The sequence below is a fragment of the Euleptes europaea genome, chromosome 1 (assembly GCF_029931775.1).
Source record: "Euleptes europaea isolate rEulEur1 chromosome 1, rEulEur1.hap1, whole genome shotgun sequence".
Classification (NCBI taxonomy): Eukaryota; Metazoa; Chordata; class Lepidosauria; order Squamata; family Sphaerodactylidae; genus Euleptes; species Euleptes europaea.
The window spans coordinates 173,064,869-173,078,673 of record NC_079312.1 but is presented as its reverse complement, the minus strand read 5'-3'; the positions used below and the strand labels follow the sequence as shown (position 1 = coordinate 173,078,673).

The 13,805-nt window shown below is 47.0% G+C and overlaps 1 protein-coding gene across 1 annotated transcript in view; it reads left to right on the top strand.

Moving 5' to 3' along the window:
- The window catches only part of GMIP (GEM interacting protein), a 71,793-nt gene that overhangs the window by 45,171 nt on the left and 12,817 nt on the right, over positions 1 to 13,805 (top strand). Inside the window, exons 10-14 of the mRNA XM_056849631.1 lie at positions 856 to 1,032; positions 2,204 to 2,341; positions 5,034 to 5,218; positions 7,835 to 7,959; positions 13,098 to 13,184. Coding sequence (XP_056705609.1) covers positions 856 to 1,032; positions 2,204 to 2,341; positions 5,034 to 5,218; positions 7,835 to 7,959; positions 13,098 to 13,184 — 712 coding nt within the window. The remainder of the gene's footprint in view (positions 1 to 855; positions 1,033 to 2,203; positions 2,342 to 5,033; positions 5,219 to 7,834; positions 7,960 to 13,097; positions 13,185 to 13,805) is intronic.

Sequence of the window (13,805 nt, the reverse complement as noted above, 5' to 3'; positions counted from 1 at the left end):
CTTTGCGAGAGGTTTTTAGGGTGAAGGTGAGGTGGGATCGCGCGCACATGGCCGCGCCGACATACCGCTGTGGGCAGGCGCGCATGCACGCATTGCCCGCCGACCCTCAGCTGGGCAGCGGGCAGCCAGGTGGATTGGCGGGGGTTTGCCCGCCACCACCTGGCATTTGGCAACCCTAGAATCAAACCAGTTTACAATCTCCTTCCCTTCCTCTCCCCACAACAGACACCTTGTGAGGGAGGTGGAGCTGGGAGACCTCTAAGAGAACGGTGACTAGCCCCAGGTCACCCAGCTGGCTTCATGTGGAGGAGTGGGGAAACCAACCCGGTTCTCCAGATTAGAGTCATCCACTCATGTGGAGGAGTGGGGAATCAAACCCGGTTCTCCAGATTAGAGTCTGCCACTCCTAACCGCTACACCATGCTGGTTGTCAATGGACCAGCTTTTGCAAAAGTACCCAAAGTCGTTTGCAGTTTTTGCTTTAGCCCATAAGCTGTGTCCTCGGGCAGGAAGCAGCTGCTTCAACAGAAACCTAGTTAAGGTAAAGGTGTGTAGGCCCAGCCCAGGTAGGGTTGCCAGCTCCAGGTTAGGAATTTCTTGGAGTTTTTTGGGGCAGAGCCTGAGGAGGGCGGGGTTTGGGGAGGGAAGGGACTTCAATGCCATAGAGCCCAATGGCCAAAGTGGCCCTTTTCTCCAGGGGAACTGATCTCTATCAGCTGGAGATCAGTTGTAACAGCAGGAGATCTCCAGCTAGTACCTGGAGGTTGGCAACCCTAAGTCCAGGGCATGCAAAGCCATTGAGAGCTGCAATTGGTCAGTCAGGGCTCTCAACAGCGATTCCTCCTCTGCTTGCAGAACGACTCCCTGTCCTCCATGCGCAAGTCTCGCATCCAGTATTTCCAGCGCTGTGAAGAACTGGAGAAAGCCAAAGCGCTGAACGCCAGAGCGGAAGAAGAGTTCCAGGGCACCATGGGCAGCGGCAACAAGCAACTGGAAAAACGGCGTCGCTATCGAGAGGAGGCGCAGTTAAAGGTATGAGCCTGGGATTCTGAAAGCTTTGCTGTTGGAGCTTCTGGTCTTTGTGTGGGGGGGGAAGAGGAAATCTGGGGTGTTAGCGCATGGCTTGCTTATCTTGCGTTTCTCCCGTTAATATAGCGAATCTTCGTTTTGTCAATGCATGCCCGCCTCCTGGCTGCGCATTCAACCCACCTCCTGTTGAAACTAACCCAGGATTAGCAATTCCTGCCTTATCGCGAATAAAAAAAAATTTAAACCCACCCTGTTATATGGTGCATTTCAGCGCCCTGTGAGTCAACTACCCTTCCGACACCCCCTTCCCTTCCCACCCCTCCTTTGCAGCCCGACTCCAGGACCACCGCCACGCAGGCCAGGGGAGGAGGAGGAGGCGGCGGCAGCAGGTGCCGCGGGAGGAGAAGGAGGGAAGGCGAACGGGGCGAGAGAGGCCCTCTACCGCAGTCAGGCCCTCTCCTGCCTGTCCGACGCCTTCTTCTACTGCCGGTGGTTTGTCCCTCTCACACGTTCAATTTTTAGATCACTTAGAAAAGTGTGAGACATGAGAGGGACAAACCAACGACTCTCTGGCCATGCGTCAACGGCCCTGGTCTCTGGTTAGGGTTGCCAAGGTGGATTTGTCTCCTTCTGTGGTTTTCTGCCAGGGGGGGAATGAAGACTTCGTTGTTCTGTTTGGCAAACCTCCAGTAGCTCTTACCAGCCTTCATCCCAGGTTGTGTTGGATTCGTATGTTTACATGTCACAAATTGTATACCGTAACTATTTTAAACGGCATTTTAATTTTTTTAATGTTTGGATGTTTGCCACCTTGGGGACCTTGTTTGGAAGGAAAGGTGGCACAGACGTGTCATCAATTTAAAAAATTTTCAATGCAAATATTAAATCAAAACCGCAGGACTCAGTTTGGTTCAGTCTGAGATTAAATGATGCAGAATAGACAGATATCTGCATGCTGCTTGTGGATATTATTGTTGTTGCTGTTATAATATTCGATTATACCCTGCTCTCTTCCCGACTGAGGCCGGGCTCAGAGTGGCTAATGTGGAATCTTTCAGGCCCGTACATGGCTCTACCCATAGGTTTCCTCCCAGCATTCAAGTAAAATATCTCCTGCATTTCCAACTCAGCACTTTTCCAGTTCTCATATTGCTTCGTTCTTCATCATATCCAGGCTCAGGAATCAGAAGTCGCCTATAAAACCTGCATCTCTGATGCCAAAGCTCGCCAGCAGGAGCTGAAGAAAGTCAGGGAGAGAATTATCTCCCACATCCGGAAGCTGGTGTACCAGGGAGACGAAGTGATGACACGGGTGAGTGGCGACCAGCTGCTAGGAATCTCCCTGCCCTTCTTCACCCCTCTCCAACAGCAAAAGGGGAAGTTACCAGTCAATATAAGGTCAGCCATGTATTGTTATGCATGCAGTTTTTAGATTTCTGCCCGAAAAATGCCCTCCAGATTCCACACTCAGAAGTCCCAAATTCTGCAACAATTCGAGAGAGCATTTGAACATTCGCTCTCAAAGAGCGGTAATCGGCTCAAACAGGTTAGCGTGAAAGCTAGACGCCGTCTGTATTGTCCATTCAGGCGACAGTTGCCAGCTACGGGCTGGGAAATACCTGGAGATTTTGGGGGTGGAGTCTGAGGAGGGCGGGGTTTGGGCAGGGGAGCGACTTCGTTGGGGTATAATGCCATAGAGCCCAATTGCCAAAGTGGTCATTTTCTTCAGGCGAACTGATCTCTGTCTTCTGGAGTTCAGTTTCAATAGCGGGAGATCTCTAGCTACCACCTGGAGGTTGCAACCCTAATTCAGGCTCAAATACACGAGCTCCATTCACAGAATTCTCAACTTTTTCTTCTTGAAAATTCAGCTATTCGTAGGGTTGCCATCCTCCAGGTACTAGCTGGAGATCTCTCGCTATGACAACTGATCTCCAACTGATTGGAGATCAGTTCACCTGGAGAAAATGGCAGCTTTGGAAGTTGGACTCTATAGCATTATACCCCATTGAAGTCCCCCCTCTTCCCAAACCCCACCTTCCCCAGGCTCTGCCCCAAAAAACCTCCCACCTGTGGCGACGAGGGACCTGGCAACGCTGCTAACACAGCTACCCTCTGAAACTATCTTCTTGGTTTCTTTCTGTATTGTGCGTAGGCAGTAGACACGAGACAGATCGTTGCGGGCTTTCTTGCATAACCACAAGTTTTTCCCCTTCAAAAACGTTGAATTTGAGGGCCAAGTGTGTGTAACGTTGGCCAATACTAATTTTTTTTTAAAGCAAAAACATTTCAGGAGGATACAATTTCGAGCGAAGAGAGAGCAGAGGAGGAAGGGGTTCTTAATCCTTTTCTCATCCACCATTTGCCATCTCCAAATTATCCCTCTTTGTAGGGGGAAAACCCCTTCATCTGAGCAATCGCTCACGCTCCCACTTCATCGCCACTCTAAATTCCATTTGCTTTTAAATTTAAGGTCCTTGCTTTTAAATTTAAGAAGTGTGAGGGTGCATGTACAAGCTTGTGCACGCGACATGTAGGCAGCCTTTGAAATTCTCATAATTTTGAATTTGGCATCTGAGCTGGCACGAAACTGGATGTTCTGACTAGTGTGTGGCAGTTGAGGAAAAAGGTCACCTGGGGCCTCACCGCTGTTCAGAGTCTAGTGAAAAGCTTGGTACTTGTGGGAGGTGGGGAAACTCCACAGCGAGGTCATTGTGGAGTATTTTTATTTTTGCTAAATATTACCGAAAAGATGCTACTGTTATTGCTGACCCTCATCGGACCCACTTTTCCTGATAAAACTAGATTCTGGGTCATCAAATGAAAATGTAATGCCCTGTGTGTGTGTGTGTAAAGTGTCGTCAAGTTGCAGCCGACTTACAGCGACCCCTTTTTGGGGTTTTCATGGCAAGAGACTAACAGAGGTGGTTTGCCAGTGCCGTCCTCTGCACAGCAACCCTGGTATTCCTTGGTGGTCTCCCATCCAAATACTAACCAGGGCTGACCCTGCTTAGCTTCTGAGATCTGACGAGATCAGGCTAGCCTGGGCCATCCAGGTCAGGTAATACCCTGTACTGGACCACAATGAGGTAGAACCGTCACCACCTCCAAAGCCAAAATGGAAGGGGAGAGCATTGGACTGTGTTTGGGGGAAGAAAAAACAACAACAAAGAAGTTGGGGAAAGACATTTAGGAGTGAGATGTGGAGAGAGAAACATGAGACGGATGAGGGGGGAAGCGTAAATGCCTCTCACAAAGGACATGGGGTGGCCTTCTGTCGTAGAGTGAAGGGAACCACTCGCAGTTCCAGCTGGAGAGAAACATAGGCTTGAGAAAGACAGCTGGTTTTTGAGAGAGTTCACTGTGGAATGAAAGAGTTGCCTGCGGTGTGTATGCTTTCATGTAACATTTTTTGAGAGGTCTAAGCACTTAAATCATCAGCGACTGTCTTGTAAGGTCAGTCAGCGCGGCTAGCTCCATACTGAAGAGGGCAGGTTGAGACAGAGAGAGGATGGCATGCCAGATGTCACACAGCGATCTCAAATCGAATTGAATCTTTATTTCGGTACAAGATCAGCTCTGGATAAAAATCAAAAAGTTAAAATAACAAAATACGGCGATGATTCAGGGGAAGATGGTTTGTAGAGGGGGAAGAAGAATCATCTATGGGGTGAGATTTTCAGTCAGCCCTTTGCGAATCCCACAAGACCGAAGACAAAATTTGGCCACTTGGGTGGTTATCTCCCGAGAGTAGTCTGCTAAGAGAAGGGAAACTTTCGATTCTTCAGATCTCCCAGGAAAAGTTGACAAAACAGGTCATAGTGATCTCTTGGTTGAAGTGGGAGTTGAACCATAAACTTCCTAGCTCCCAGCACATGCTGTTAGTCACCAGCTGAATATTGCGGTGGGTTCTATACATTTCAAAATCAATGCTGATCTTCATGGAGTTTTCTTTTTTTCAGTATATTAATTGTCACCACATTTCCGGGCACTGTTTCTCTCAGGTCACCTTGAGGATGTTCAAGCTTCGGCAAACCGAAGCCGAGCGAATCCCTGAGGGATACCAGATCCTGACTGAATTCTGCAAACCCTACAAGGTTGGCGAGAAGTACTTGGAGTTCATTCAGAAGCTGCAGAAAAGAGAACTTCCAGTGGAGGAGTACACTTTTAAGGAGTTTGTATCGTCAAGGTAAAGAAGTGCAACCTCTACTCCCCCACCCATCCGAATTGGGGCCCCATTTTTTCCTCCATTGGAAACAATAGAGGGTGGATGGGGGCACCCACTTTGGGCCCCCATAAAATTGAACCCCCTGTCCCAAACTCAGAGGTTCTTTTAAGGAAGGTCACCAGCAGCTCCACGGCAAATTTGGTGCCTCTACCTTAAAAAACACACCCACCCAGAACCCTACAAAGATTCCTCATAGAGTATAAGGTAAAGGTAAAGATCCCCTGTGCAAGCACTGGGTCATTCGTGACCCATGGGGTGACGTCACATCCCGACGTTTCCAAGGTGGTTTTGCCAGTGCCTTCCCCAGTCATCTTCCCTTTATCCCCAGCAAGCTGGGTACTCATTTGACCGACCTCAGAAGGATGGAAGGCTGAGTCAACCTTGAGCCGGCTACCTGAAACCGACGTCCGTTGGGATCGAACTCAAGTCATTAGCAGAGCTTTTGACTGCAGTACTGCAACTTAACACTCTGTGCCACGGGGCTCCTAGAGTATAATAGACCTGAAAATTTTCAGATATTCAGGGGGAAAGCCTGAAAAGCACCATATCAGTATGGGGATTCGGCTTTTTTCACATTTACCAAATATTTCCGGTCTATTATACCCAAATCTGAAAAATGCCTAAAATAAATTAGGTGAACACCCCTAAAAAGACTTAAATGGCTGGAAAAGCGCAGCTGGGGGGGATTCAGAGATTAACTCTGCCATTTTGATGGTGGCGCTTAGCCCCATCCCCCTGTCCATAGGGGCTGCGGGCGAAACATCAAGATGGGTGTTCCACCCACACTGCGGTTCCCCCTCTGAGCCAGATTAAAGAAGGTTTATTTTTGATCTGGCTCAAAGGGGGGAAATACAGGCGCCTGGTGATTCAGGCTTGGATTGGACATGATTTCACCTGGATGCTCCCAAATACCATGGGGACATCCCATTGCCCATGAGGGGGGAAATCCCTGAGTGGAAGCGGCAGACAATAATTTGGAAGTACAGCATATTGATTCAAGCCTAAAATAAAAGGTGTGTAATATTTATCACTCTGTGGTACATGAGCCCAAACCAACTTTTTAGCGTGGCTAATGGTTACGTAAACGCCACCCCACCCCTTGCTGTAAGTGCGGTGAATAATTTGGTGGGTTTTTTTCACCTATATTGTTTATTTCCCATGGCAATCGTTCATTAGGTAAATATGAAGAGAAGCCTTAACACAATTTCAAGTTTAAAGCTGAACATGGAAGCGTTATTATTTCTTTTTACATAACTTAAGAACATAAAAAACTAAGAACAAAACACTCATCGCAATCAGGCTAGATGATGATGTTTAAAATATTGAAGAACAAATAATTCCCCCAGCGTCAAGGAGTAGGAACATAAGACGTTCAAATAAGCTGTAATGGTAAAATGAATTTTGCAAAAGTAGGAAATTTAAAAAAAAAACACCTATTGTTGTCTTTTATTAACTGTTGGAACTGCAGAACCAAGTCACAGCAGATTGAATGGCGCAGTCCTAAGTAGAGTTATAGCCTTCTAAACCCATTGACTTCCGTGGACTTAGAAGAGCCTAATTCTGCTTAAGATTGCACTGTAAGAAAGTTAAGAAATTTACAGTGCAGTCCTCAGAAATACCAGAATTTCCTGGAAGTATACCCTGTTGAATAGACCTGTTTAGCATGGCATTGTTAGAAGAGGTGTCTCTTCTCATACAGGTTTGGAGTTACTGTCACACATTTTGTACAGGAATTGCTCTCTGCACCCTCCCGTAACGGTTTTGCTACTATGTTTGGACAAACAACGATCAGCAAAGCTGAAGTCTCATTTGTCACTAGGCTTACCCGTTGCCCACCCACAATGGGCAACCTCCCGTCCTCCCTGCTCCATCTACCACGTTTGCTCGATGGAACAGCTGGAGGGGGAAAAAAGGACAGCATGGCCATTGTGACATCACTTCCACCTGAGCAGCCATAACTGACATGATGTTTGCATTGCTATATCCCTATGGAGGCGCGGGGCAAACTTCCCCACTGTTTAAAGCCCGTCTCTTCCATTGAGATACATTGTGAAGATCACACTAAAGAATCTGAACACAGCCACTTTTGCCAATGCTTTTCAATGGAGGAGGATGGGGGCGACCCCTTCCAGACCCCATAACTCCAGACCCCTTGACCCAATCTTCACCAAACTCGGGGGTTCCTGTAAGGAGAGTCCCTTCTAGCTACCCTGAAAATCTGGGGCCTCTACTTGCAAAAATGCTCCCCCAGGAGCCACAGAAAGACATTCCTGAAAAAACCGGATTTTTATCCGGCTTTTTCGGGAACGGCAAATTTGGCTTTGCCAACCTCCCGGATTTTGCAGACTCGGTAAACCCGAACCAGAAATTTACCGGAATGGCATTTATCCAGTATTTTTTCGGTTCGGTTTTTACCGAATGCACAGCCCTATTTGAGACTCCTTAAAGGTAGAGAAAATTGGGGTATAAAAACCAACTCATCTTTTTCTTCTTCCCCTTCCTTCCTTCCTTTTTCCTTCTTCTTCTGGTTTCTTGTGGGGAAAACGGAGACATACAAATGGTGTTTTGTTTTCTCAGGTCACCCTCCAGTGCCAGAAGAAAGAATGCCGCACTTTATGGTCACATCTCTTCATCTGCCGTTGACCTCAGCAGCTCCTCAGAAGATGCCTCTGGAAAGCTGTCTTCTGTCAGCAGCGAGCAAAGTAAGATATGTGCAAATCCAAGTTCGTTTTCCATCTTATCCTTCAGATGTCTTTATATTTTGTGGCTACTGTATATTTTGTGACTACATCCATGAATATGTATGATGCCCTTGGTAGCCTATCAGGAATAGCCAGCTAGAAAGTCAGTGTGGCACAGTGGTTGGAGTGTTGCACTAGGATCGGGGAGATCCAAGGTCAAACCCCTGCTGGCCATGAAACATAATGGTGACCTTGGGCCGGTCATTAGGGTTGCCAACCTCCAGGTAGTAAATCTGGGCACCTCTGTGCCTATACCGTATAGGTTTGGAAAACAGCACAGGAATCAGGGTACAAATAAGCACAAAAAATGGGGTACAAAGTAGAAAAAATCTAATATGTGATTATAACATGAGATACAATATACAAAAGTGCAAACCAACAAACAGGTACCAAATGTACTATCCTATAAATACATACATATGTACAAAGCATCCATTATGCAAACTCTATGCAAGGCAGAAAATGTATATTCTTCTGGATGGCAAATGAGAACAGTTCCTATAGAATATCCAATAATTGGTATAATTCTTTCGGATTATACCAATTATTGGATATTCTACAGGAACTGTTCTCATTTGCCACCCAGAAGAATATACATTGCGTGCCTTGCATAGAGTTTGCATCTTGGATGCTTTGTATATATGTATATATTTATAGGATAGTACATTTGGTACCTGTTTGTTGGTGTGCACTTTTGCATATTGTCTCTCATGTTATAATCACATATTAGATTTTTTCTACTTTGTACCCCGTTTTTTGTGCTCATTTGTACCCTGATTCCTGTGCTATTTTCCAAACCTCCAGGTAGTAGCTGGAGATCTCCCGCTATTACAACTGATTTCCAGCCAATAGAGATCAGTTAACCAGGAGAAAATGGCTGTTTTGGCAACTGGACTCTATGGCATTGAAGTCCCTCCCCTCCCCAAACCCCATCCTCCTCAGGTTCTGCCCCAAAAACCTCCCGCCAGTTGTGAAGGGGACATGGAAACCCTACCGGTCATACCTCACAGGATTATCTGTGGAGTATCTGTGCTCACAGAAGAGCAAAATTGGCATAATAACTCCCTCCCCAGTGTGGTTTTCACATGGGAAAACAGCTGGGGTGGTGGTGGAGGCAGCAGCCCTTCTTCCCCCCAGGGCACCATTCTGAGCCTGTTTGGGCTCTCTGTTTTCTTTTCTTTTTTTAGGGGCTGTTCCCCACAGCTGCTGTGTGGCTGCGGGGAACCCAAGTCTATAAAAAAGTAACGTGTATTTTGGCCCTTAGATCAAATTAAGCCTGAACTTTCCCAAGAAGTGACAATGACTAAACTGAGGCTATTGTACTTGGGTCACATTATGAGAAGGCAGGAGTCACTGGAAAAAAACAATAGTACTAGGAAAAGTGGAAGGCAGCAGGAAAAGAGGAAGTCCCAGCATGAGATGGATTGACTCAATCAAGGAAGCCACGGCCCTCGGTTTTCAAGACCTGAGCAAGGCTGTTAACGACAGGACGTTTTGGAGGACATTGATTCATAGGGTCGCCATGAGTCGGAAGCGACTTGACGGCACTTAACACACACATGGTTGCTGGAGGAGCTTTGAATAACAGACTTTCCTGTACACATGGGTGCCACCCCAACTTTGCAACAATCTTCCCCAAAACATCAAATCAAAACAGGTTTAGAAAAGATCACAGGAGAAACCCAGAAGGTTCAAGGAAGCCCTGCCCCAGGATGTGGTGATGGCCGCCAACTTGGAAGGCTTGAAGAATGGACATGTTCACAGAGGAGAGGGCTATCCATGGCTACTAGTAAAAATAGATACTAGTCATGATGCATACTTATTTTCTCCAGGATCACAGGAGCACGCCTAATATATTAGGTGCTGTGGAACACAGGAAGGATAATGCTGCTGCAGTCATCTTGTTTGTGGGCTTCCTAAAAGCACATGGTTGGCCATTGTGTGAACAGATTGCTGGAATTGTTGGGCCTTGGTCTGACCCAGCATGGCTTTTCTTATGTTCTTATGTCTAAACCCCACAATACTGTGGGGGAGTGAGAGGAAAAACTCACTTTCCAATAGCATCCAAGTCGGGGCAAACAACCCATGCATAAGGGACCTTTTGATTATGGATGGTTTCTGCATAAACCAAGGCAAATTCTTTATTCCAAGAGGGAGGCCGTATTAGAAATTGCTAACCCATTAACCTAACCTACCTCGCTGGTTGTCTGTTGTGGGGAGGGGAAGGGAAGGCAATTGTAAGCCAGTTTGAGTCTCCCTTAAGTGGTAGAGAAAGTCGGCATATAAAAACCAACAGCCCATTCCTGAAAATTGGGCCGATACTTCGTAGGAGGCGGTGTGACCTCGCCGCCAGTGTAAGTGCATATAATCGCGTGATTAAACGCACTTATGCTGACAGCGAGGCCAGTCTCGCCTCCCCCCTCCGCCAGAGCTGCCTCTCTGTGGTGCAGGCCACGGCATAGAGAGGCCACGCTGGCGCAGAGGGGCGTTCCCGGGACGTTCCGGGGGGAGGAGCCGCCGGGTAGGCGGTTTCCTATCCCATTTCGGCCGTTGCCGCCGGCACTGGGAACGGAGGTGCTGTGACTGCTTTTTAGCAGGCACAGCCTCGCTGTTCCCTATGGGGCGAAAGGCTCCGGTAAAACAAAACAAAAAGCCGCGATACGGCTTTTTTTGGTTTTGCGGTGTGCACGATTCAGCTGAGGAAGAGGCACCGCTGCGCGTCTTCTCCGTCAACTCCGCACACCGCATTTTCAGGAATGGGCTGTAACTCTTCTTCTCCTCCTCCTCCTCCTCCTCCTCCTTCTCCTCCTCCTCCTCTCATCCAGTAATTTGAATAGGCTTTTTTTTAAGCCCGCCATGGATCTGGTGAACACTTGCTCACTTGAAAGCTGGCAATATACCCTCCCCACCACCAGTTATTTTCTTTGAACTAAAGAATCCAAGTACTTCTGGACTATCCCTAGATGACAGACTCATAAAATGCTAGAAAAGATTACTGTATAGATTGTCTGAAAGATAGAAGGCTGATTAATTATTGGCGTCTGCTGCTGGGCGGTGGAGGGATGGATTCTCTACTTCATCACAACAGCTCCTAAATAAGGCACCGCAGTTTGGCGCACCGAGATTACCTCCATCTAGTAAAAGTCAGAATGAATTTCATGGTGTCGTGTAGACAGAGGCCAAATTGAATGATTTCAGTAATGCCTTCTGACCTGCTGACTCTTGAACGGATTTCCCACTGTCTTTTAAGATGATTCTTCCAGGCCCATTTCCCCCCTTCTCTTTGGCTGTATAAGGACATCACTTTGGATCCTATGCTATGCGAGCGGCGCTTGGAGAAGGGAACTTTCCTGCTTCCTGTGGCTGCCTGCCCTGCCCTTTGCAAACATGCTCAGGGAGGGTCAGTGCGCCTCTGGGAGCAGCAAGGTTTGTGAAGCTGGGGGCCACAGCGAGAGGGAAGAATCAGCCATATTGCTCCCTTCCTTGTCTGTAGGGTTGCCGACCTCCAGGTACTAAGAGAAATAACACCTAGTGCTATATCAGTATAGTGTAGAAAAAAAGGCAGCACACGGGCTCACCATGAATAAAGCAATTACAATATTATTTGATTTTCAAGTCTTATTCTTATTCTTATCACTATAGTGCTTATAATATTTGCAGTGTATACAATATTAAAGAATTACATTCATAAATGTTTCAACTTCTGTGCATATAAACAAAGCGAAAAGGGACCGAAGTACTAACAAACCCCATATAAGGGTGAAGAGTGAAAGCTGTGGTCGGGCGCAAAAGTTCCTTCGCTGAAATCACGGTGTGATCCTAAGCAATGGTCCAGAATCCACAGCAATTACGCACAACAGGCTGTAGCAATTTTCGCCCGTGGGGCGGGGGACCGGGAGACTCCGGTACGATGGAAGAGGAAATGGCAAAGGTTGGGAACGCTTTTCCCAGAATAAGTTCCCGCGTTTTCGCTGTTAAGCTTCTTCAGCCAATATATAGAAATTGTAATAAAAAAATTTCCATAATAACTAACTTACATAACCATAACAAAGTTGAAAGAAAGTAAATATACATACCAGCAATAATGCATTTGTTCATTATCCAACCTGGAGCTAGAAACCCTACCTCCAGGTTGGCAATGTGGATATTTAGACCTCATCAGGCCATTTGGGGTATAGATTTCCCTCTCTGTTCTATTTTTAATAAGTTTCATGTAGCGAAGAGGGACCTGGCCACCCTACTTGCCTGCTGGTGGGAAGCACCTCCTGCCTGCAGCAAATATGGTTAGGATCCAAAGCCTTAATATTTTCAGAATGATTTCCCTCATAGCATCATATTTTGGTCACAATATGAGAAGACAAGAGTCACTGGAAAAGACAATCATGCTAGGAAAAGTTGAGGGCAGCAGGAAAAGAGGAAGACCCAACAAGAGATGGATGGACTCAATAAAGGAAGCCACGGCCCTCAGTTTGCAAGATCTGAGCAAGGCTGTCAAAGATAGGACATTTTGGAGGACATTGATTCATAGGGTCGCCATGAGTCGGAAGCGACTTGATGGCACTTAACACACACACAGCATTAACCCCAATTGTTAACCCTGTCATAACCTCTAATCCAGGGGTGTTGGACTCCATTCTTACGAGGACTGGATACGACATAAATTTAACTTGGTTGGGCTGGAACATGCCTTGCCAGCCCAGATCGAGAAGGATGTGTGTGTGGCTGCCTCAGCTGGCTCGCTGGCCAGATAAGTGCTCTCAAGGGGCTGGATCTGGCCCGCTGGCCTTACATTTCACACCCCTGCTCTAATCATTGCCACATTTAGCTAGGAAACAGTACAGGAGCTAGCCAATAGGCACCTGCAAAGCTCTGTGAAACTAGCGAGCATCTTCCTCTTGGGGAGAAAAATCAGGTTTTCTCTGGTTCAGCCTGAAAACATGCCAAATACGGTATGAGCAAAACTCATTTTGATAGGACACAGCAATACAAAGGGAAATGTACATAGGTCCTGTGGATAATGATGATTTTCTCAATCCATTTCCACTGTTCTAATTTTTTGACATTTATAGACAGTTATTGGTCTTGCTTTTGTCATCTAGGTCCCAGCAAATCCTTCTACAGTGACACAGAGAGCCTGGGAGGGAGCACCGAGGGGCAGTCCCTGGATTCCCCCACCTCCAGCCCAGGTGAGATGAATGTCATCCTCTTTCATTCGAAATGCATTCTATATGTTTGAACACCTGAACACATGAAGCAGCTTTGTACTGAATCAGACCATTGGTCCATCAAGGTCAGTATTGTCTACTTAGACTGGCAGCGGCTCTTCGGGGTCTCAGGTGGAGGTTCTTTCACATCACCTATTACCTGATCCAACCAGACCTGGATGGCCCAGGCTTGGCTGACCTTGTCAGCTCACAGCTAAGTGGGGTTGGACCTGGTTAGTACTTGGATGAGAGATCCCTAAGAAAGTCCAGGGTTACTACACAGAGGCAGGCAATGGCAAACTTCCTCTGAACATCTTTTGCCTTGAAAACCCTAGGGCAGTGAGGGGGGCTGCTAGAGGTGGGCCCCTTCAACTGTGTTGTTGGATAGGGTAGAGGGCGCTGGGGTTGAGTTTGTGGAACCAAGGGGGCGGTGGCTCGAAATGTTTGGGAACCACAGAAGAAGAAGAAGAAGAAGGAGAAGGAGAAGGAGAAGGAGAAGGAGAAGAAGGAGAAGAAGAAGAAGGAGAAGAAGGAAAAGAAGGAAAAGAAGAAGAAGGAAAAGAAGGAAAAGAAGGAAAAGAAGAAGAAGAAGAAGAAGAAGGA